Source organism: Thamnophis elegans, chromosome 4 (assembly GCF_009769535.1).
Source record: "Thamnophis elegans isolate rThaEle1 chromosome 4, rThaEle1.pri, whole genome shotgun sequence".
Taxonomy (NCBI): domain Eukaryota; kingdom Metazoa; phylum Chordata; class Lepidosauria; order Squamata; family Colubridae; genus Thamnophis; species Thamnophis elegans.
Genome location: NC_045544.1, coordinates 139,380,205 through 139,404,917, shown reverse-complemented (window position 1 = coordinate 139,404,917; position 24,713 = coordinate 139,380,205). Strand labels below are relative to the sequence as shown.

General features: G+C 46.9%; 1 protein-coding gene across 1 annotated transcript in view; it reads right to left on the bottom strand.

Moving 5' to 3' along the window:
* Window positions 1-24,655, bottom strand: part of CTNS (cystinosin, lysosomal cystine transporter) — a 33,760-nt gene extending 9,105 nt beyond the window's left edge. Inside the window, exons 1-8 of the mRNA XM_032216488.1 lie at window positions 24,475-24,655; window positions 19,311-19,394; window positions 15,532-15,616; window positions 14,243-14,330; window positions 11,632-11,735; window positions 9,152-9,283; window positions 4,743-4,842; window positions 4,536-4,655 (exon numbers count right to left, since the gene is read on the bottom strand). Of these exons, the coding sequence (XP_032072379.1) occupies window positions 4,536-4,655; window positions 4,743-4,842; window positions 9,152-9,283; window positions 11,632-11,735; window positions 14,243-14,330; window positions 15,532-15,616; window positions 19,311-19,394; window positions 24,475-24,589 (828 nt within the window). The 5' untranslated portion in view covers window positions 24,590-24,655. The remainder of the gene's footprint in view (window positions 1-4,535; window positions 4,656-4,742; window positions 4,843-9,151; window positions 9,284-11,631; window positions 11,736-14,242; window positions 14,331-15,531; window positions 15,617-19,310; window positions 19,395-24,474) is intronic.
* Between the last annotated feature and the right edge of the window lie 58 nt (window positions 24,656-24,713).

Sequence of the window (24,713 nt, the reverse complement as noted above, 5' to 3'; positions counted from 1 at the left end):
GCGGCCAAGGAATTTGAGGCGGGGCAGTTTGCGGGCAGAGGAATGCTCTGGGTCTGCCAAACAGCCCTGCTGAATTTGAGCAAAATCCTGCACAATCCCCAAACCCTCAATTTCCTTCTGAAAAATCTCTAAGCTGTTTATAAGTACAAGTATTCTTCGGAGTATAAGACGCACCAGGATTTTGAAGAGGTAATTTTTTTTTAAAAAAAGGTTTTTGCACTCCCAAACCCTCTGCATGCCTCATTTTTTTCTGGAAAAAAAAGCCTGTTCCCAGTGTTTGCGCATGCGCAGACCTGCCAGAAGACAAGAACAACTAAGGAAGCAGGGACGACTTAGGGGTAAAGCCACACCTTGGAGGTGATTGGCCCCTCCCATAGGAAACAGAAGAGGAGCGAATGGGGAGGGGGCTTTTTGCAGGAAACAATTCGTCCTTTCGGTCGTTTCAAGAGTGGAAAGTTCTTCCTTTTTATTTTATTTTTTTTTATTTTTTATTTTATTCAAAAAAGTTTTATTTCTTTTAAGACAAACATTTCATCATTCCTCAATCAGTAAAACATCGAAGTACAATTTTTTGTATGTCAAAATAATTCTAGTTTACCACCAAATTCTTGTCTAGCCTAATGCATACCCCTCCCTCCCTCCCCCCCAACCCCCCTCCTCCTTCCCCCCCCCCCGACTTCCCAGAACCCGTACACGGTATGGATTTTTAACAGTCTAAAATCTATTGAGAAAAAAAGAAATAAAGAAAATAATAACATTCTACATTGACCTTAGCTTCTTCTTGCTGAACTAACTTTAAACAATTTAAATCATTTCTGATCTTAAGCATAGGCTAACTGGAATTTCTTGGTCCCGTATTTATTTTGTATATAGTCAATCCATTTTTTCCAGTCTCGTTTATATCTCTCATTTGAGTGATCTTTAAGATATGCCGATATTTTAGCCATCTCGGCTAAGTTTGTAACTTTCAATGTCCATTCTTGAGTTGTAGGCAAGTCTTCCTTCTTCCAGTATTGCGCCACCAACAGTCTTGCTGCCGTTATTAGGTGCAGAATCAAGTTAGTCTCTAGCACTGTAAAGTCAGTACATATACCTAGTAAGAATAACTGAGGAGTAAACTTTATCCTTCTTTTAAAAAGAGTGGAAAGTTCTGTTTGCGACTTTAAGAGACTCCTTGCCCTGCGTTTGGAAATTAGTTATCTGGCAGCTCTCCAAGCGAGATAAGGTGCGTGTGGATAAACATTCCTCAAAAAGACTCTTTGCTAAGCCTGGCGGGCTGTGAACGAAAGGAATTCACAGTCGTGTAAATAAAAGGGGTTTTTCCGGGACCCAGACTCTGCTTCTTGCTTTTGAAGGAAGCCTGGGTCAGAACAGTTAAGGGCTACCTTCCCAGTTCCCAGAACTTCCCGTAGGTCTTGAATCACAGAGAAGAAAACCAGACGGGCGTGGCTGTGATTCACAATGAGTAAAACTGAATAAATAAAATGACGAGGTGATTCAATTTTTATGTCAAGCTTGAAGAATGAGAGGTGTGTTAAGCTACAGTTACAACCAAGTGTCTGCTTAACAGCCACTTCAAAAAAAAAAAAAAAAGCTTGTGAAGTTAAGTGTTTTGTGGATTGTCACAACTTACGATGGCCAGGCTCCATCCAGGAGTGCCTGTTTAAAACTTGGCTGCCCAGCCTCATTGTAAAAGGTGGCAACAAGCTAATGGCCCCGAACCCCGAGTCCAACTTTACAGTCTCAAAATCTAACCGTGAAAAAGGCTTAAAACTCAAATGGAGCTACTTCGTGGCGAGTCCTTGGTGCTCTCTGAGCTTGGCCGTTTTCTTGCAGACATTTCATTACCAAACTCGGCGACATCATCAATGCTATTTGGGAGTGGGGTTTGTGGAGTGGAGGAGAAGGAGAAGGGGGGGGGGGAAGAGGTGAAGCAAGAGGAGGAGAACTGTGGGCTCCTTGGTGCTCTCTGAGCTTGATGTAAGCTTGGGTAGGAAGGTGGATGAATGGATGGATGGATGCCAGATTAGATATATCTAGGTAGGTAGGTAGGTAGGTAGGTAGGTAGGTAGGTAGGTAGGTAGGTAGGTAGGCAGGCAGGCAGGCAGGCAGGCAGGCAGGCAGATAGATGGATGGAATGACATAGATGATAGATTAGATATAGATAGATCGGTAGGTAGATAGATAGATGGATTGATGGATGGATCGATGAATAGAGATAGATAGATAGATAGATGAAGATAGATAGATAAGATAGAAAAATAGAAATAGAGATAGATGGATGGATGGATGGATAGATGATAGATAGATAGATAGATAGATAGATAGATAGATAGATAGATAGATAGATAGATGATAGATAGATGATAGATAGATAGATAGATAGATAGATAGATAGATAGATAGATAGATAGATATAGAGGATAGAAGATAGATAGATAGATAGATAGATAGATAGATAGATAGATAGATAGATAGATAGATGATAGATAGATAGATATAGATAGATAGATAGATATAGGGGATAGATAGATAGATACCGTATATACTCGAGTATAAGCTGACCGGAATATAAGCCGAGGCACCTAATTTTACCCCAAAAAGCTGGAAAAGTTATTGACTCGAGTATAAGCCTAGGGTGGGAAATGCAGCAGCTACGGTAAATTTCAAAAATAAAAAATCAGTGTTATTTGAAACTCAAAGTTATGTTTATTCAAGGGACCCGCTTAATTAAAGTGTTCTATAATATCAGTATGACTTATAATACTGCAAGTCTGCAATATTAAAATACTTGTATAGGGGATCCCCGGGATCCCCCGAAGAGATCAAATCACAACCAGTATGCCACCTTCTTGGTATATTGTTTTTATTTTCACTGAGTTTTTAAAAATGAGCATTATTTCATCCTTTTTTTCTTTATGTTTGATTGGTATCTGCAATTTGTGTTAATTCTGTTCATACATATAATATAAATGAAAAACCCAGCTCTCTTAAAAAATATTTTAAGTTCTTTCTGGTGCTCCCTTTTAGAATTGGCCAACTAATATTTCTGTTCGCCCAACTAATGTCAGGCAGAGTTAACTGAAAAAGTAATTTTTCATGAAAGGACATTTTCCTAGGATTTTAATTGTTCTTACTGTCAGATTTCTCGTTATTTCCAGCTTGAGTCTCCTTCTGACAAGTTTCCATTGCTTCTTGTCCTGTCCTCAGGTGCTATTGCTGCCTCCTCCTCCTCCAACAGCACCAGCACATTTGCTGCCCAGCGCTGCGGCTGAGGTGAAGCCGCCAAAGCTCCCGCTGGCGCCCCCGCAGCGTTGGGCGGATATCCGGCAGTGCTGTTGGAGGAGGAGGAGGCGAACCAGCCTGCCATCGCCTGCCACCGCCAGCCCCGCCGCTCTTCCCGACCCCTTCCAAGCCCCACAGTCCAGCGGACGGAGCAGAAGCAGCTCCGGGGCTTCGCTGCTCCATCCGCTGGACTGTGGGGCTTGGAAGGGGGTGGGAAGAGCGGCGGGGCTAGCGGTGGCTGGCGATGGCAGGCTGGAATCCCCTCTCCAAGGGATCCCCGTGCAGAAAATGCGGGGAGCAGCAGCGAAGCCCCGGAGCTGCTTCTGCTCCGTCCGCTGGACTGTGGGGCTTGGAAGGGGTCGGGAAGAGCGGCGGGGCTAGCGGTGGCCGGCGATGGCAGGCTGGTTCGCCTCCTCCTCCTCCAACAGGCAACAGCACTGCCGGATCCAGTTGTAGACTCGAGTATAAGCCGAGGCGGCTTTTTTCAGCCCAAAAAGTGGGCTGAAAAACTCGGCTTATACTCGAGTATATACGGTAGATAGATAGATAGTAGATAGATAGATGATAGATAGATAGATAGATAGATAGATAGACAGACAGACAGACAGATATAGAGGATAGATAAATATATGATAGATAAATAGATAGATAGATAGATAGATAGATAGATAGATAGATAGATAGATAGATAGATGATAGATAGATGATAGATAGATAGACAGACAGACAGACAGATATAGAGGATAGATAGATATATGATAGATAGATAGATAGAGAGAGAGAGAGAGAGAGAGAGAGAGAGAGATAGAAAGAAGATACTGGTAGATGATAGATACTGAGAGAAAGATATAGATACAGACAGAGAGCTAGAGCTAGATAGCTAGATAGCTAGATAGATAAGGTAGACAGACAGACAGACAGATACTGTGTTTCCCCCAAAATAAGGACCCTATGTCTGGGTCTTATTTTCTTTTGACCCCCAAAATAAGCGCTTGGCCTTATTTTCGGGGAGGTCTTATTATTTTTGAGGTCCAGGAGGTGGCAAGCGGTGTCCCCTCATGGCTGCTGCTGTGTTGCAATATTTTTGGGGAGGGCTTATTTTCCGGGGAACGGAGTAGGTAAGATAGGTAGATGAATATAGACAGGTAGTAGACAGACAGACATAGTACGGTCGTTGGTGCTGTCTGAATTTGGTTGTGTTCTTGCAGACATTTTACGACCCAACTAGGTAACACCATCAGGGCACCTACCTCATAGATTAAGCACTGGAAGATGGTGAACAAAGTGAGGGCCAACGCGTGGAGGCTGAAAAAGACATCGTTGCTGTCTACGGGATTCACGCCGTTGGGGTACTGGTGCAGGAACTGCTCCTGTGGGGGAAGGCAAAGCTGTTACAGTAGAAGCGATGGCCCAAGAGGGCAGGTGGCACCCAGCCAGAGAAGACGGGCCCTGGATACCTTTATGGGGTTAATCCAGAAGAGTCCGATGTTGAAGACGCTGTAGGCAATGAAGCCGGTCAGGTTCAAAGCGATGAAATCGAAACTGAGTCCCACAACACTGGCAAAAGGAACAGGTAAATGTTCAGAAGAACATGAGATTTTGAGAACTTCACGAGTCCACGAAACACATAATTTTGTGATCATAATTGTCAGTTAGCTTATTAATACGATTTAAATACGATTAATGCGATTTAGCTGGAAAAACCCAGCTTCTAGGCCACTGTTTTCCAAATTTGGCAATTTTAAAATAAGCAGACTTGAACTCCCAGAATCCCCCAGTCAGCATGCTTTAAGAGGGGTGGATTTCCACTCCCACAATCCCCCAGCCAGCATGCTTTACGAGGGGTGGACTTCCACTCCCAGAATCCCCCAGCCAGCATCCTTTAAGAGGGGTGGGCTTCCACTCCCAGAATCCCCCAGCCAGCATGCTTTAAGAGGGGTGGACTTCAACTCCCGGAATCCCCCAGCCAGCATGCTTTAAGAGGGGTGGACTTCCACTCCCGGAATCCCCCAGCCAGCATGCTTTAAGAGGGGTGGGCTTCCATTCCCAGAATCCCTCAGCCAGCCTGCTTTAAGAGGGGAGGACTTCCACTCCCAGAATCCCCCAGCCAGCATCCTTTAAGAGGGGTGGACTTCCACTCCCAGAATCCCCCAGCCAGCCTGCTTTAAGAGGGGTGGACTTCCACTCCCAGAATCCCCTAGCCAGCATGCTTTAAGAGAGGTGGACTTCCACTCCCAGAATCCCCCAGCCAGCATCCTTTAAGAGGGGTGGACTTCCACTCCCAGAATCCCCCAGCCAGCATGCTTTAAGAGGGGTGGACTTCCACTCCCATAATCCCCCAGTCAGCATCCTTTAAGAGGGGTGGGCTTCCACTCCCAGAATCCCCCAGCCAGCATGCTTTAAGAGGGGAAGACTTCCACTCCCAGAATCCCCCAGCCAGCATGCTTTAAGAGGGGTGGACTTCCACTCCCATAATCCCCCAGTCAGCATCCTTTAAGAGGGGTGGACTTCCCATCCCATAATCCCCCAGCCAGCATGCTTTAAGAGGGGTGGACTTCCACTCCCAGAATTCCCCAGTCAGCATCCTTTAAGAGGGGTGGACTTCCACTCCCAGAATTCCCCAGTCTGCATCCTTTAAGAGGGGTGGACTTCCACTCCCATAATCCCCCAGTCAGCATCCTTTAAGAGGGGTGGACTTCCACTCCCATAATCCCCCAGCCAGTATGCTTTAAGAGGGGTGGACTTCCACTCCCAGAATCCCCCAGCCAGCATGCTTTAAGAGGGGTGGACTTCCACTCCCAGAATTCCCCAGTCTGCATGCTTTAAGAGGGGAGGACTTCCACTCCCAGAATCCCCCAGCCAGCATGCTTTAAGAGGGGTGGGCTTCCACTCCCATAATCCCCCAGCCAGAAGGCTTTAAGAGGGGTGGGCTTCCGCTCCCATAATCCCCCAGCCACAATGCTTTAAAAGGGGAGGACTTCCACTCCCATAATCCCCCCAGCCACAATGCTTTAAAAGGGGTGGACTTCCACTCCCATAATCCCCCAGTCAGCATGCTTTAAGAGGGGAGGACTTCCACTCCCAGAATCCCCCAGCCAGCATGCTTTAAGAGGGGTGGACTTCCACTCCCAGAATCCCCCAGCCAGCAGGCTTTAAGAGGGGTGGACTTCCACTCCCATAATCCCCCAGTCAGCATCCTTTAAGAGGGGTGGACTTCCACTCCCAGAATCCCCCAGCCAGGATGCTTTAAGAGGGGTGGACTTCCACTCCCAGAATCCCCCAGCCAGCAGGCTTTAAGAGGGGTGGACTTCCACTCCCAGAATTCCCCAGCCAGCATGCTTTAAGAGGGGTGGACTTCCACTCCCATAATCCCCCAGTCAGCATCCTTTAAGAGGGGTGGACTTCCACTCCTATAATCCCCCAGCCAGCATGCTTTAAGAGGGGTGGACTTCCACTCCCATAATCCCCCAGTCAGCATCCTTTAAGAGGGGTGGACTTCCACTCCTATAATCCCCCAGCCAGCATCCTTTAAGAGGGGTGGACTTCCACTCCTATAATCCCCCAGCCAGCATGCTTTAACTCCTGACCATAATTTTGTTCCAGAAGAATACGGCAAAAGCCACCCACAGGATAAACTGGGTTGTTTTAATGACCGCATGTTCGCCTAACAGTTATTTGATTTGCTTAATGACTGTTTTGGTGACTCATTTTACCAACATCATAAAAAGGGTGATAAAACTGAGTCTGATTCCCTGATGCCTCAATGTAGACCACAATGACGACCCAAATTCTGAGCTCCCTTATGATGATATATGTTGGGGACCACCTGTTTATTTTGAGGGGGCAACAAAGGAGCAGCATGGTCCAGTGGAGGGGAAACCTACTCGGCTTCAGGACAAATTCTTGGAATAATAAAAAACTTGTGGAATCAGGTTCGCCTGGTGCGCCAATTGCGACCCTACCTGGACCGGGAGGCCCTTCGGATAGTCACTCACGCCCTCGTCACCTCAAGACTGGATTACTGTAACGCGCTCTACATGGGGCTGCCCCTGAAGAGTGTTCCAAGACTTCAGCTAGTCCAGAATGCCGTGACCCGTCAAAACCGCGCTCGACTAAGCCGCGCCTGATTAAACCGTGTCGCTGATGTCATCAACAGGGCGACAACAGCCAGCGCAGAGAAAGAAGGGCGCTTTAAATAGCGCTTTGAAAGCAAGCCGATTCAACTTAAGGTAAGGGTTAGGTTTAGGGTTAGGGTTAGGTTTAGGGTTAGGTTTAGGGTTACGTTAAGGGTTAGGATTAGGTTTAGGGTTTGGTTAAGGGTTAGGTTTAGGGTTAGGTTTAGGTTTAGGGTTACGTTAAGGATTAGGATTAGGTTTAGGGTTCGGTTTAGGGTTCGGTTAAGGGTTAGGTTTAGGTTTAGGGTTAGGTTTAGGATTAGGTTTAGGGGGGTTAGGGTTAGGGGTTAATTTTAGGTTTAGGGTTTACAGCGTGCTTCTCTCTCCGCGCTGTTGTCGCCCTGTTGATGACGTCAGCTACGTGGTTTAGTCGGACGCGGTTTAGTCGAGCGCGGATTTGTGGTGGAATCCCAGAATGCAGCCGCACAGATTGTGGGTGCACCTAGGTACACCCACGTCACACCTATCCTCCGCGAGCTGCACTGGCTGCCCATTGGTCTCCGGACGTGCTTCAAGGTGCTAGTCGTTACTTTTAAAGCCCTACATGGTATCGGACCTGGTTACTTGAGAGACTGCCTCCTGCCAGTTACCTCCCAGAGACCTATTAGAGCTCACATACTAGGCCTCCTCCGGATTCCATCTGCCGGCCAATGTCGGCTGGCGACCGCCCCGGGGGAGAGCCTTCTCTGTGGCTGCTCCGGCCCTCTGGAACGATTTCCCCGTTGAGATCCGGACCCTTACTACTCTCCCGGCCTTCCGCAAAGCGACCAAGACCTGGCTGTTCCGGCAGGCCTGGGGCTGTTGAATCATCCAGCCCCATCCTAAGTTATGAATGTTTGAATGTTTGTTTGAATGTTTGAATGTTTATTTCATTTATATGCTGCGCTTTTCCCCCGAAGGGGGACTCAGGGCGGCTCACAACTCAAACCAGGGAAGGGGGGATACAGACAAATTAACAACAACACAAAAACAATACATGATTTAAAAACACACAACAATCATACCATTCGAGGCGGGGGCAACGGTTCTTTAGCCCCAGGCCTGTCGGAACAGCCAGGTTTTAAGGGCTTTGCGGAAGGCCTGGAGGGTGGTGAGGGTTCGAATCTCCACGGGGAGTTCGTTCCAGAGGGTCGGAGCAGCCACAGAGAAGGCCCTCCTCCGGGTAGTCGCCAGTCAACACTGGCCGGCGGATGGAATTCAGAGGAGGCCTAGTCTGTGGGATCTAATCGGTCTGGTGGAGGTAATTGGCATGTTGTTGAATTTTTAAATTGTTGTCTTTTATTTTTTATATCCCCCCCCCCCTTTCCCTTTCCCCAAGGTGGCGCAGTGGTTAAATGCAGCACTGCAGGCTACTGCTAGATCAGCAGGTCAGCGGTTCAAATCTCACCGGCTCAGGGTTGACTCAGCCTTCCATCCTTCCGAGGTGGGTAAAATGAGGACCCAGATTGTTGGGGGCAATATGCTGACTCTCTGTAAACCGCTTAGAGAGGCCTGAAAGGCCTATGAAGCGGTATATAAGTCTACTGCTATTGCTATATTGCTATTTTTATCTGTAAGCCACCCTGAGTCTTCCGAGAGTGGGCGGCATACAAGTTAATTAAATGAATTGGAGCGCCTTCTCAATGCCATCTGGTAGGTTAACACTGGCAGTTTCCAGAGGACGCTAACTGAGGATCGTCGTGTCTTTTTACCTTTTGCGTCTCCAATTCTCAAACACCTGAGGGTAGAAGGAAACCGACCAGGCTAGGAAATAGATCCAACCGATCACTTGGTCCACAATCCTTACGGCCTTGCTGTGGATCACAAGGAACCGGATTCTGGGCCTGCAAAAGAACGAGGGAGAGGTTTGGTCTGTGGGAACGTAACGATTCTAGGCTGATGACTTGCTTGACGCCGCCCTCCGGCCTCCTCCTCTCCTCCTCCTACAATTCCAGCACGGGTGCCCACAGACGCAACACAGCTTCAGTTGGAGGCGGACGGCTAGAATGGACACCTAATGTCAAAAACGTCATCCAAAAAGCACAACGAAGAATGTTCTTCCTGCGCCAAACTCAGGAAGCTCAAACTTCCCAAAGAGCTGCTGATCCAGTTCTACAGAGGGATGAGCCAAGGTGGCGCAGTGGTTAAATGCAGCACTGCAGGCTACTGCTAGATCAGCAGGTCAGCGGTTCAAATCTCACCGGCTCAGGGTTGACTCAGCCTTCCATCCTTCCGAGGTGGGTAAAATGAGGACCCGGATTGTTGTTGGGGGCAATATGCTGACTCTCTGTAAACCGCTTAGAGAGGCCTGAAAGGCCTATGAAGCGGTATATAAGTCTACTGCTATACTCTACTGCTATTGTCCTCTGGACCTCCATAACTGTCTGGTTTGGCTCTGCAACCCAACAAGGCAGACGGAGACTTCAGAGGATAATCAGAAGTGCAGAAAAAAAAATAATTACGGCCAACCTGCCTTCCTATTGAGGACCTGGACACTGCAGGAGTCAAAAAGAGGGCCGTGAAAATATCTACAGACCCCTCGCATCCTGGACATAAATTGTTTCAACTTCTACCCTCAAAACGATGCTATAGGGAACTGCACACCAAGACAACTGGACACAAGGACAGTTTCTTCCCGAATGGCATCACTCGGCTAAACAAATAATTCACTGTCAAACTATTCACTAAGGCTGCATTGCTATTACTATTAGTCTTCCCATCGTTCCTATCCCCCATCTCCTCCCACTTATGACTGCAGGATTGTAACTTGTTGCTTGTATCCTTATGATTTGTATTTCTATTGATTGTTTCCTGATTGCTTATTTGTATCCCATGACTATCATTAAGTGCTGTACCTTATGATACTTAACTAATGTTATCTTTTCGTTTATGTGCACTGAGAGCATCTGCACCAAAGACAAATTCCTTGTGTGTCCAATCACACTTGGCCAATAAAGGATTCTATTCTATTTCCATTCCATTCCATTCTGTATTCTATTCTATTCCATTCCATTCCATTCTCTATTCTATTCTCTATTCTGTGTTCTATTCTATTCCATTCCATTCTCTATTCTATTCTCTATTCTGTGTTCTATTCTATTCTATTCCATTCCATTCTCTATTCTATTCTCTTCTCTATTCTGTGTTCTATTCTATTTCTATTTCTATTTTCTATTTCACTTTATTTGTATGCCGCCCTTTTCCCTGGGGGGACTCAGGGCGGCTCACAGTTCAAAAGGGGTGGGGGAAGGACAAACAATTTACAACATAAAAACATTACATCATTTAAGAACTCAACAGTCATACAATTCGAGTAGGGGTTAGAGTCTTTAACCACAGGCCAGCCAGGATAGCCAGATTTTAAGGGCGGCGCGGAAGATCTGGAGGGTGGTGAGGGTCCGGATCTCCACAGGGAGTTCGTTCCAGAGGGTTGGAGCAGCCACCGAGAAGGCTCTCCTCCTTCTATTCTATTCCATTCCATTCTCTATTCTATTCTATTCTATACTATTCTATGTTCTATTCTATTCTATGTTCTATTCTATTCCATTCCATTTTCTATTTTTCTATTCTATTCTATTCCATTCTCTATTCTATTCTATTCTGTGTTCTATTCTGTTCCATTCTCTTTTCTATTTTGTTCTATTCTATTCTATTCCATTCTCTATTCTATTCTATTCTATGTTCTTTTCTATTCTATTCCATTTCATTCTCTATTCTATGTTCTTTTCTATTCTATTCCATTCCATTCTCTATTCTATTCTGTTCTATTCCATTCCATTTTCTATTTTTTCTATTCTATTCTATTCTATTCTATTCTATTCCATTCCATTCTCTATTCTATTCCATTCTGTGTTCTATTCTGTTCCATTTCCTTTTCTATTTTTTCTATTCTATTCCATTCTCTATTCTATTCTGTGTTCTATTCTATTTCATTCCATTCTCTATTCTATTCTATTCTATTCTATTCTGTGTTCTTTTCTATTCTATTCCATTCCATTCTCTATTCTATTCTCCATTCTATTCTATTCTCTATTTTACCTTATTCTATTCTATGTTCCATTCCATTCTCTATTCTATCCTTTTCTATTCTATTCTATTCTGAATAGAGAAATTGGAAAAATGGCCATTTAAGTGATATTACATCTGGATGGCTAGAATTACCGGCTGAACATGGCTTGGGACAGATGCTTACCCTGTGTTGTGGGATGCGTTCACCTGTAGATATACCGTCACCTGCCCGACCTCTTTAGCTTTCACAAGGAAATGTGCTTCCTTTTGGCCTGCTGCAATTATGACCTGTCAGGGATGGAGACATTAAGTATATGAACTGTCAATGAGAGTCACAGGATAGGGCAGGGGGCCACATGGATGTCAATCCAGCTGTCCTGACCGAGGCTTCCCAAGAGCCTGAAGCAGACTCCTGGTCCCGACAAAAAACCCCTTTTATTCATTGACTGTGGATTCTGCTCATTCACATCCAGCTAAAGTCTTTCAAGGGAGGATTTACGGTCACAGACCTCATCTGTCTTGGAGAGCTGCCAGGCCAAGATCTGCAAAACTTGGCAAGGAGCCTCGGAGAGTCACAAACCAATGAAGCGAACTAATGGTGTCCTGCAAACTCCACTCCCCTTTCGCTCCTCTTTTATTTCATCTGGGAGGAGCCATTCATCATCCACCTGTGGCCTTACTCCCAAGTCGACCCCTGTTCTTTAGCTGTTCCCTTCATCTGGCAACTCTGTGCATGCGCACACTGGGAACAGGCTCCAGCTGTTCTTCTGCCACACTGACGTCTGACTCCGAAGGCAGCTGATAACTGTCAGACGGCCCTGGCTCCCTCTCTGCCTCCGACACAGAGCCCTCCTCAGACCCTTCTCCAGACTCCAGGACTGGCCCATCTTCCTCCCCAACCTCCTCACTGTCCGAATCTGCTGCCAGCTCTGCTGGCGGGGCCACAACACTGGCCATTCTTTTAGGCCGATCCAGATGGATCATTACTGCACCTTGTCTTACGGCTTTTTTCAAATTTAAAAGTGGGCGGACTTCAACTCCCAGAATTCCCTAGCTAGCCTTGCTTAAAGCTGGGGAATTCTTGGAGTTGAAGTCTGCATGCCTTAAAAGCATGCTGGCTGAAGTGAAGTCCACCCCTCTTAAAGCCTTCTGGCTGGGGGATTCTGGGAGTGGAAGTCCACCCCTCTTAAAGCCTTCTGGCTGGGGAATTCTGGGAATGGAAGTCCATCCCCCTTAAAACATGCTGGCTGGGGGATTCTGGGAGTGGAAGTCCACCCCTCTTAAAGCAGGCTGGCTGGGGGATTCTGGGAGTGGAAGTCCATCCCTCTTAAAGCATTCTGGCTAGGGGATTCTGGGAGTGGAAGTCCTCCCCTCTTAAAGCATGCTGGCTGGGGGATTCTGGGAGTGGAAGTCCACCCCTCTTAAAGCATTGTGGCTGGGGGATTATGGACTTCCACCCATCTTAAAGCATGCTGGCTGGGGGATTATGGAGTGGAAGTCCACCCCTCTTAAAGCAGGCTGGCTGGGTTGAAATTTCAATGGTTGCTAAGCAATCAGTCATAGGTCGAGGACTATAGAGGGACCTTGACTTACGACCACAATGGAGCCCCCCATTTCTGTTGCTATGCAAGACAGGGGTTAAGTGAGTTTTGCCCCACTTTACGACCTTTCTCAACACTAATGTTAATGTGTTTCCCCCATTGTTAAGTTAGAAACACGGTTGTTAAGCGAATCCGTCTTCCCCATCGGCTTTACTTGTCAGAAGGTCGCAAAAGCAGATCATATGACCCTGGGATGCTGCAACTGTCACAAGTACATGCCAGTTGCCAAGCATCCTAATTTTGATCACATGACCATGGAGGTGATACAACAGTCATAAGTATGAAAAAGGGTCTGAAATCTCATTTCTCAGTACCGTTATAACTTCAGCAGGTCACTAAGTGAATGGGGGGAGGTGGGGGAGTCAAGGACTACCTATACCTAAATTGCAAAATGTTAAAAGACTGAATTGACTGGCCGAATCCAATTGAAGCAAGCTAAAATCTACGTCTAACAAGCAATACGGCATTCAGTTTTGGTCGCCACGATGTAAAAAAAGATGCAGAGACTCTAGAAAGAATGCAGAGAAGAGCAACAAAGAGGATTAGGGGACTGGAGACTAAAACATATAAAGAACGGTTGCAGGAACTGGGCATGTCTAGTTTAGTAGAAAGAAGGATTAGGGGAGAATGATAGCCGTCTTCCAATATCTCAGGGGTTGCCACAAAGAAGAGGGAGTCAAACTATTCTCCAAGGCACCTGAGGGCAGGACAAGAAGCAATGGGTGGAAACTAATCAAGGAGAGAAGCAACTTAGAACTGAGGAGAAATTTCCTGACAGTCAGAACAATTAACCAGTAGAACAGAAGTTGCCTCCAGAAGTTGTGAATGCCCCAACACTGGAAGTCTTTAAGAAGATGCTGGATAGCCATTTGTCTGGAACGGTATAGGGTATCCTGCCTAGGCAGGGGGTTGGACTAGAAGACCCCCAAGGTTCCTTCCAACTCAGCCGAGGTGGCGCAGTGGTTAGAGTGCAGTACTGCAGACCACTTCAATTGACTGTTATCTGCAGTTCAGCGGTTCTAATCTCACTGGCGCAAGGTTGACTCAGCCTTCCATCCTTCCGAGGTGGGTGAAATGAGGACCCAGACTGTGGGGGCGATATGCTGACTCTGTACACCGCTTAGAGAGGGCTGAAAGTCCTATGAAGCGGTATATAAGTCTAACTGCTATTGCTATTGCTATTATTCTACTTACCTGGTCGGGCAACTCAACAATGGTGACATTCTCCTTGGACGTATAAGTCATGTTGAACCTTACCACCAAAGTGTCATTGGGTGGAGCACTGCAGGGACATCAGAAAAGGAAAACGCCACAGATGGGCTGTGAACATATAGCTGGCAGAATTTGCGCCCTCAGCCTTCCCTGGTGCTATCTAGCCCTGCTGATGAGTCCAGCCCTGCTATCACCCAGCCAGGGTGACATGAAAATTAGGACTGACTGCATGGATAGCATCATCCTGCAAGTCACACACAGTCGGAAAGTCCGAACGGAACAAAGAAAATCGAATTTGTATCATCGGGAGTAACTCCATCCCGAATGACTTGCCTGATTACTGTGTTTCCCTGAAAATAAGACAAAATAAGTGCTTGGCCTTATTTTTGGGGAGGCCTTATTATTTTTGAGGTGCAGGAGGCGGTGAGCGTGGTCACCTCATGACTGCTGCGGTGTTGCAATATTTTCGGGGATGACTTATTTTAGCGCATGAGCTCAAAAGCCCAATTGGGCTTATTATCCGGGGAGGTCTTATTTTCAGGAAAACAGGGTAGACAGATATGGATGGATGGATGGATGATTAGGTAGGTAGGTAGGTAAAAGATAGTTAGATAGATAGATAGATAGATAGATAGATAGATAGATAGATAGATAGATAGATATAGATAGATAGATGAAAGATAGATAGATAGATAGATAGATAGATAGATAGATAGATAGATAGATAGATAGATAGATAGATAGATGAATGATAGATAGATGAAAGATAGATAGATAGAGAGAGAGATAGATAGATAGATGAATGATAGATAGATAGATAGATAGATAGATAGATAGATGATAGATGATAGATAGATAGATAGATAGATAGATAGATAGATAGATAGATAGATAGATAGATAGATAGATAGATACATACATACATACATACATACATGATTAGGTAGGTAGGTAGGTAGGTAGGTAGGTAGGTAGGTGGTAAAAGATAGATGGATGGATGGATGGATAGATAGAAACCATGTTTCTCCAAAAATAAGACAGGGTTTTATTTTCTTTTGACCCCCCCCCCCCGGCTTGGCCTTATTTTCGGGGAGGTCTTATTATTTTTGAAGTGCAGGAGGCAGGAGGCAGTGAGCGTGGTCACCTCATGGCTGCTGCTGTGTTGCAATATTTTCGGGAAGGGTTTATTTTCAAGGAAACAGGCTAGCACTTCTTGGCTTTTCCCCCAGGTGTGTTTACCTTGAGGGGGAAGGTGCAAAATATCAGCTTACCTGAAGGAGAGTTTGATTTTTTTCACGCTGTGGTTTTCCAGGGAAACAGCTTCAGGAGCAGAGAAAGCAGGGGGTACATCTTCAACTGGGAAGAAGAAAAAAACACCATCAGGAATGTTTGGAGTCCCTTTCCATCCCATGTTTCCGGTTTTGATTGAGAATATTTTGATTTGACAGAAATGGATGGATAGCCCACATCAAAGGTAAAAGTTCCCCTCGTACATACGTGCTTGTCATTCCTGACTCTAGGGGGTGGTGCTCATCTCCATTTCAAAGCCGACGAACCAGAGCTGTCTGAAGACATCTCCGTGGTCATGTGGCTGGCATGACTCAACGACAAAGGCGCACGGAACGCTGTTTCCTTCCCACCAAAGGTTGTTCCTATTTTTCTACTTACATCTCTACGAGCCGAGGTGGTGCAGTGGTTAAATGCAGCCCTGCAGGCTACTTCAGCTGACTGCAGTTCTGCAGTTCGGCTGTTCAAATCTCACCGGCTCAAGGTTGACTCAGCCTTTCATCCTTCCGAGGTGGGTAAAATGAGGACCCAGATTGTTGTTGGGGGCGATATGCTGACTCTGTAAACCGCTTAGAGAGGGCTGAAAGTCCTATGAAGCGGTATATAAGTCTAACTGCTATTGCTATGTTTTACCTGCTTTCGAACTGCTAGGTTGGCAGAAGCTGGGACAGGTAACGGGAGCTCCCTCCATTACGCGATGCTAGGGATTTGAACCGTCGAACTGCTGACCTTTCTGATCAACAAGCTCAGTGTCTTAGCCCCTGAGCCACCGCATCCCTGGAACCCACATAATCCAGTCCATTTAAGAGACTGGCACGTGAGCTTCCCTGGATCTAAGATCAAGGCCTGGAAGAGATTTGCCTTTTGGGTATAACACCTCCATTTTTCCATGTCATCCTTCTTTGACTATAGCCTAGGGGTGTCCAACCTTGACAACGTTAAGATCGGGAGACTTCGACTCACAGAATTCCTCCTGGCTGGTTGAGGAATTCTGGGAGTTGAAGTCCACAAGTCTTAAAGTTGCCAAGGTTGGAGATTCCTGATTCTAACCAGTGGTTTTCAATGTTGGCAGCTTTAAGATGTGTGGATTTCAACTTCAAATCAAGATGGATGGATCGAAGGAGAGGAAGGAAGGAAGGAAGGAAGGAAGGAGAAAAAGGGAGAAAGGAGAGGAAGGAAGAGAGAGGAAGGAGAGAAAGGAAGGAAGGAAGGAGAGGAAGGAAGAGAGAGGAAGGAAGGAAGGAAAGAAGGAAGGAAGGAGAAGAAGGGAGAGGAAGGAGAGAAAGGAAGGAAGGAAGGAAAGAAGGAAGGAAGGAGAAGAAGGGAGAGGAAGGAGAGAAAGGAAGGAAGGAAGAAAGGAGAGGAAGGAAGAGAGAGGAAGGAGAGAAAGGAAGGAAGGAGAGGAACAAAGAGAGAGGAAGGAAAGAAGGAAGGAAAGAAGGAAGGAGAAGATCGAAGAGAGAGAGGAAGGAGAGAAAGGAAGGAAGGAGAGGAAGGAAGAGAGAGGGAGAGAGAGGAAGGAAGGAAGGAGAGGAAGGAAGAGAGAGGAAGGAGAGAAAGGAAGGAAAGAAGGAAAGAAGGAAGGAAGGAGAGGAAGGAAGAGAAAGGAAGGAGAGAAAAGAAGGAAGGAAGGAGAAGAAGGAAAAGAGGGGAAGGAAGGAAGGAAAGAAGGAGAGGAAGGAAGAAAGGAGAGGAAGGAAGAGAGAGGAAGGAAGGAAGGAGAAGAAGGGAGAAAGGAGAGGAAGGAAGAGGGAGGAAGGAAGGAAGGAAGGAAAGAAGGAAGGAAAGAAGGAAGGAGAAGAAGGAAGAAAGGATAGGAAGGAAGAGAGAGGAAGGAGAGAAAGGGAGGAAGAGAGAGGAAGGAGAGAAAGGAAGGAAGGAGAGGAAGGAAGAGAGGAAGGAAGGAAGGAAAGAAGGAAGGAAGGAGAAGAAGGGAGAGGAAGGAGAGAAAGGAAGGGAGGAAGGAAGGAGAAGAAGGAAGGAAGGAGAGGAAGGAAGAGAGAGGAAAGAGAGAGAGAAAGGAAGGAAGGAGAGGAAGGAAGAGAGAGGAAGTAGAGAAAGGAAGGAAGGAGAGGAAGGAAGAGAGAGGAAGGAAGGAAGGAAGGAAGGAAGGAAGGAAGGAAAGGAAGGAAGGAGAGGAAGGAAGAGAGAGGAAGTAGAGAAAGGAAGGAAGGAGAGGAAAGAAGAGAGAGGAAGGAAGGAAGGAAGGAAGGAAGGAAGGAAGGAAGGAAGGAAGGAAGGAAGGAAGGAAGGAAGGAAGGAAGGTGTCAATCCTGAAGCTGGCCTGGCTGAAGTTATCTTGGAGCTTTAGTGCTGCCACACTGGGGCTAAGGGATAGGAAAGGGGGGGTAGAGACAGCAGTGGTTGGGTAGTCAAAATAAAATACTTTCTCTTGGGAACCAAGGACATTCTCACACCTGGTCGGAGGAAGGAGGAGTGATATCACCGGACCATCAGACAGCCCCTTGATTGGACCATGTAACTGATTGTTTGGGGTTGAGAGAAAAACCTTTAAGTAGGTGAAAAAACGTGGGACTTTTCAGAGTCAGTTTTCACCAGGTATGTGCCAACATGATGTTTCCAATAAAGCTATTCTTTCAGGAATCTACTTGCCTTGGATTGTTGCTTGAAATGGATTTATTACTTGGAACCATGGCAGAAGGAAGGAGTGGAAGGAAGGGGAAGGAGGGAGACGATGAGAAAGAAGGAAACAGGGTGGACAGAAGGAAGGGAGAAGGAACCTGCCTCTAGATTTAGGGGCATAGTTTAAAAATATCTCATTTGCATCCATGCATGCATAAATAGGGGCAGGTACTGGAAAGGGAAGAAGAGATGAACCTAACCAGCTGGTTTATCTACAGCCGTGTTTTTCCAATATGGCAACTTTAACCTGGGGGGATGCCAACTCCCAGAATTCCACAGCCAGCATGCTTTAAGATGGGTAACTTCCATTATCGGAATTTCCCATCAGCCTGCTTTAAGATGGGTGAACTTCAACTCCCAGAATCCCCCAGCCAGAATGCTTTAAGAGGGGTGGACTTCCACTCCCAGAATTCCCCATCCAGCCTGCTTTAAGAGGGGTGGACTTCCACTCCCAGAATCCCCCAGCCAGAATGCTTTAAGAGGGGTGGACTTCCACTCCCAGAATCCCCCAGCCAGAATGCTTTAAGAGGGGTGGACTTCCACTCCCAGAATTCCCCATCCAGCCTGCTTTAAGAGGGGAGGACTTCCACTCCCAGAATCCCCCAGCCAGCATGCTTTAAGAGGGATGGATTTCCACTCTCAGAATCCCCCATCCAGCATCCTTTAAGAGGGGTGGACTTCCACTCCCATAATCCCCCAGCCAACATGCTTTAAGATGGGTGGACTTCCACTCCCATAATCCCCCAGCCAGCATGCTTTAAGAGGGAAGGACTTCCACTCCCAGAATTCCTTAGCCAGCATGCTTTAAGAGGGATGGACTTCCACTCCCAGAATCCCCCAGCCAGCATCCTTTAAGAGGGGTGGACTTCCACTCCCATAATCCCCCAGCCAACATGCTTTAAGATGGGTGGACTTCAAATCCCAGAATTCCCCAGCAGGCATGCTTTAAGAAGGATGGAATTCTGCTGGCTGAGGAATTCTGGGGGTTGAAGTCCACGCAGCTGAAAGCGGTTAAGTTTGAAAAACTCTAAAGCAGCTGTGAAAAAACAGGAAGCAGGTGTTGAAAAGGTTGAAAAAGGAAACCGGAAAGTCCTTCCTTTCGCAAGCCAAAGTCACTTACCGGAGGCAGCGAACGAGGCAAAGGATAACAACAGCAGCGCGAAAAGGCCGAGTCTATTCGCCATCATGCCGAAACAGCCGACAGCTGCAAAGGAGAAGGCGAAAGAGGAAATTCTCAGTTTTTCTAAGAAAAACACCAGCATTTAAAAAAAAAAAGTTACAAAATGCCAAACTCCCATAAAAAAAAATACAATTATCACCAAACCAAATCCTGACTCTTAACGGACAATCACATGATAAACCTATCTGCATTTGTGGTTTTACAATGGAAAAAAATTTGTCCTCGTGACGCCTCCCGAATCAGTGGGGAAGTTTTTCAACTCTGTGAAGACACTCGAACCTCATCTGAAGATGAGCGAACCCCCCAAAAATGGGATTGCAAAAAGGACCACTCAAATTGCTCAAAACTCAAAGCCAAAACAATTTCAGGTCGTCCTCGACTTAACCCCTTACGCCCCTCAGACAGGGTCCGCAACTTGGGAGTCCTCCTGGACCCACAGCTGACTTTTGAACACCACTTGTCAGCTGTGACCAGGGAGGCATTTGCCCAGGTTCGCCTGGTTCACTAGTTGCATCCCTACCTGAACCGGGAGGCTCTCACAACAGTCACTCGCGCCCTTGTGACCTCTAGACTGGACTACTGCAACGTGCTCTACATGGGGCTGCCCTTGAAGAGCATTCGGAGACTTCAGCTTGTCCAGAATGCAGCCGCGCAAGCGATTGTGGGTGCACCTCGGTTCACCCACGTAACACCTATCCTCCGCGAGCTGCACTGGCTGCCTATTGGTCTCCGGATACGCTTCAAGGTGCTAGTCGTCACTTATAAAGCCCTTCATGGTATTGGACCTGGGTACTTGAGAGACCGCCTGCTGCCAATTACCTCCAATAGACCGATCAGATCCCACAGATTAGGCCTCCTCCGAATCCCATCCACCGGCCAGTGTCGACTGGCGACTACCCGGAGGAGAGCCTTCTCTGTGGCTGCTCCGACCCTCTGGAACGAGCTCCCCGTGGAGATTCGGACCCTCACCACCCTCCAGGCCTTCCGCAAAGCCCTTAAAACCTGGCTGTTCCGACAGGCCTGGGGCTAAAGATTCGCTGCCCCTATCTCGAATGGTATGACTGTCGTGTGTTTTAAATTATGTATTGTTTTGTGTTGTTGTCAAATTGTCTGTATCCCCCTTCCCTTGTTTTGAGTTGTGAGCCGCCCTGAGTCCCCTTGGGGAAAAGGGCGGCATACAAATGAAATAAACAAACAAATAAACAAATAAACCATCATTCAGCCTCATTTTTCGTTGCTCAGACATCAGTTAATTCAACATCAGTTAATTGAATTTTGATTTAACATCAGTTCATTGAATTTTGCCCCGTTTTAAGACTTTTAAACAATTAACTGACTTAACATCAGTTAATAGAATTTTGCCTCATTTTAAGACTTTTCTTGCCATGGTTGTTAAGTGAATCATTGCAGCTGTTCAAACGTTTAAGTGAATCTGTCCTCGTGATGCCTCCCGAATCAGTGGGGAAATTTTTCAACTCTCCGAAGACAATCGGACCTTATCTGAAGATGAGGGACCCCCCCACCAAAAATGGGACACTCAAACTGCTCAAAACTCAAAACCAAAACAATTTCGGGTACTCCTCGACTTACGACCGTAATTCAGCCCCAAATTTACGTTGCTCAGTCAGTGAGTCATCGGTTGATTTGAGTTTTGCCCCATTTTACGACTTCCCTTGCCATGGTTGTTAAGTGAATCATTGCAGCTCTTCAACCGGTGAAGTGAATCTGCCTTCTTGTACAAACCCCATGGACGTCGCTTGCCGGAAGGTCGCAAAAGCAGGTCATGTGACCTCGGGGACACTGCAACCGTCGTAAATATGAATCCGCCGCCGGGCGTCCGAACCGTGACCAATGAAATGCTTCAGCGGTCGTAAGTGTGAATAGCGGTCCCAAGTCATTTTTTCCCAGTGCCGTTGTAACTTAGAATGGTCACTAAATGAACTGTCGTAAGTCGAAGACTACCTGTCAATGGTTTTGCCCATCGGTCTATTCAACAATATATGTTAAATGCTCATCAATAGCAATAGCAATAGCAGTTAGACTTATATACCGCTTCATAGGGCTTTCAGCCCTCTCTAAGCAGTTTACAGAGTCAGTATATTGCCCCCCAGTCTGGGTCCTCATTTTACCCACCTCGGAAGGATGGAAGGCTGAGTCAACCCTGAGCCGGTGAGATTTGAACAGCCGAAGTGCAGTCAGCTGAAGTAGCCTGCAGTGCTGCATTTAATCACTGAGCCATCTTGGCTCCCATCAACGCAAAGGCATCTGTGTCACACAAATAAGCTTTGCGGACAATCATTATCTATGAGTCATTCTGCCTTCTCTCCCTCCCTGTGTCACTGCCCCCACCCAGCTGCCTTTTGGACGTACACAACAATGCTCTCTCTCCCCCCACCCCCCGGATTATATACAGGTAGTCCTCAATTTATGACAACTGAGACCCAGAATGTCCACTGCTATATTGTTAAGTGAGTCCCACGTGATTTTATGACCCTTCTCTGCCCTGGCTACCGTATTTTTCAGAGTATAAGCAGATTTTGAAGTGGCAAATTAAAAAAAAACGTTTTTGCACTCTGCAAACCTTCCAAAAACAGCCCGTTTTTTTGCAAAAACAGGCCCGTTTTTGGTTAAAAAAAGGGGGGGGCATGCATAGCCTTTAGGAGGCTTATAGAGTGCTTCTGGGGGCTGGGGGGATGTTTTTCACTCATTTCTGCCCTCCCCAGCTCCCAGGAACATTCTATAAGCCTCCTAAAGGGTGTGCATGGCCATTTTTGCAAAGGGGGCAGGGTTTCAGGAGGCCAAAAATGCTGTATTCAGTGTATAAGATGCACCCAGATTTTCACCCTCTTTTTTGAGGGGAAAAGGTGAGTCTTATACTCCCCAAAATACGGTAAGTAAAACCACTGGGAATCACTTTGTCGTAAAGCAAATCACATAGTCATAAAGCGAATTGTCAACTCCCCATGTTGTCATGGGGGACAAGGAGGGGGGGGTGCATTCCACGCATACTGTCGGCTAGAGTTGGATCTCAAGATTACTGCAGCCGGCTTGGGAGGGATGCAACTCATAGGGGAATGTGATTTACGACACAGACTGAGGGGAGGGATGGAACAGGGGTAAAGTTCAGCTATAAGTCAAACAAAGCATAGGCTTGACTGCGAACAGATCTTGCCTAATGGGGCTCCTAATCAAGGACTGGCTTTCGTATTGAACCTTAACTCGAGGCTCATGAACCAATTAGGAAATCTCACGCGAATCTGACTCCACCCACTGCTTGTTGGAGGCAGGCTGGGAAGGTCGCAAATTGGTGGTCACATGACCCCAGGATGCCGCGACCGTCGTAAATACATCCCGATTGCGAAGCATCTGTATTTTGAAGATTTGAGTGTGGGGATGATATGAGAGTTATCGTTTGACTCCCTCTTCTTTGTGGCAACCCCTGAGATATTGGAAGACTGCTATCATGTCTCCCCTAGTCCTTCTTTTCATTAAACTAGACCTACCCAGTTCCTACCCAGTTTTGGTCGCCACGATGTAGAAAAGATGTGGAGACTCTAGAAAGAGTGCAGAGAAGAGCAACAGAGGATTAGGGGACTGGAGGCTAAAACATATGAAGAACGGTTGCAGGAACTGGGGATGTCTAGTTTAATGAAAAGAAGGACCAGGGGAGACAGGATAGCAGCCTTCCAATATCTCAGGGGTTGCCCCAAAGAAGAGGGAGTCAAACTATTCTCCAAGGCACCTGAGGGCAGAACAAGAAGCAATGGGCGGAAACTAATCAAGGAGAGAAGCAACTTAGAACTAAGGAGGAATTTCCTGACAGTGAGAACAATCAATCAGTGGAACAGAAGTTGCCTCCAGAAGTTGTGAATGCCCCAACACTGGGAGTCTTTAAGAAGATGTTGGATAGCCATTTGTCTGAAACGGTATAGGGTTTCCTGCCTAAGCAGGGGGTTGGACTAGAAGACCTCCAAGGTCCCTTCCAACTCTGCTATTGTATTGAATAGAATACAATAGCAATAGAATAGAAAATAGAATAGAATAATTAAATAGAATAAGAATAGAATAGAATAGTAGCATAGAATAAATATGGAATAGAAGATAGAAAATATAATAACAATATAGAATAAAATAGAATAAAATAGTGGAACAGAAGTTGCCTCCAGAAGTTTTGAATGCCCCAACACTGGAAGTCTTTAAGAAGATGCTGGATAGCCATTTGTCTGGAACGGTATAGGGTTTCCTGCCTAGGCAGGGGGTTGGACTAGAAGACCTCTAAGGTCCCTTCCAACTCTGCTATTGTATTGTATTGATAATTTAAGAGCCAACAGTCACCTCACAATAGGACTGTTTATCCATAAAGCTCTATGATAGTGGGGGCAAACCTTTTACTCACCGTGTGCCAAGTGCCAAAGAGGCACATCCGTGCTATCCACACTGCCAACTCTAGTCCAAAAGCATATGGGTCGCCTTTGGGCTCCATTTCCCACCCCAAACACCCCCAGGAATCTCGGTATCCAAGAAGCCATGAACTCTGCACATGCTCAGGGGCACCACCGCTCAAGAAGGGCAGGTATTCTATAGGGGAGGGGGCTTCCTAACCAGAACGGGCACAAAATGTCTACGATTAATGGGGTGGGGTGTCATCATTTTTCGCCCCTATCCTCCAGGGGCTCCGGACTACAACTCCCATCGTACAGGAGGGCGCCCAGTTGGAGAAGGGTCTGCTAGAGTCCAGTGTTTCCCAACCTTGGCAACTTGAAGATGTCCGGACTTCAACTCCCAGAATTCCCCAGCCAGCATTCGCTGGCTGGGGAATTCTGGGAGTTGAAGTCCGGACATCTTCAAGTTGCCAAGGTTGAAAAACACTGTGCTAGACAGACCGAGGGGTATATGGGGGGGGGTCCTTACTCTTCCCAAAACCACAATCCCCGTCATGCATCGCGGTCGCTAACCGTCGAAGCTCGCGATGAGGCTTCGCGGGGCACACTGGGAGCGGTAGTCCTCCTCACTCCCACTCCGACCGGTCGCTCCGTCCCGCTCACTTTAAGCCCCGGGGCTTCGTCTCCGTTCCCCGCCGCCTCTCGAGGGACCGTCCACTTACCCGGAGGAGCAGCGCCGCTGCTCCATCCCGCGAACATGACTCTCCGCCCCGTCCCCATCACTCCGTTCTTGCCGTTGCTCACGAGATCGGCGCTATATAATGACGGGACGGGCATCCCCTTTCCCTCTCGCTTGCCGTAGCGCCCATCTTGGGTGGGTAAACGGCTGGCCGCTTCCGTGGCAACCAGTCCCGCTGCGCGTGCGCATGAAGGCTCCCTGCGCTTTCCCAGTTTAACTATG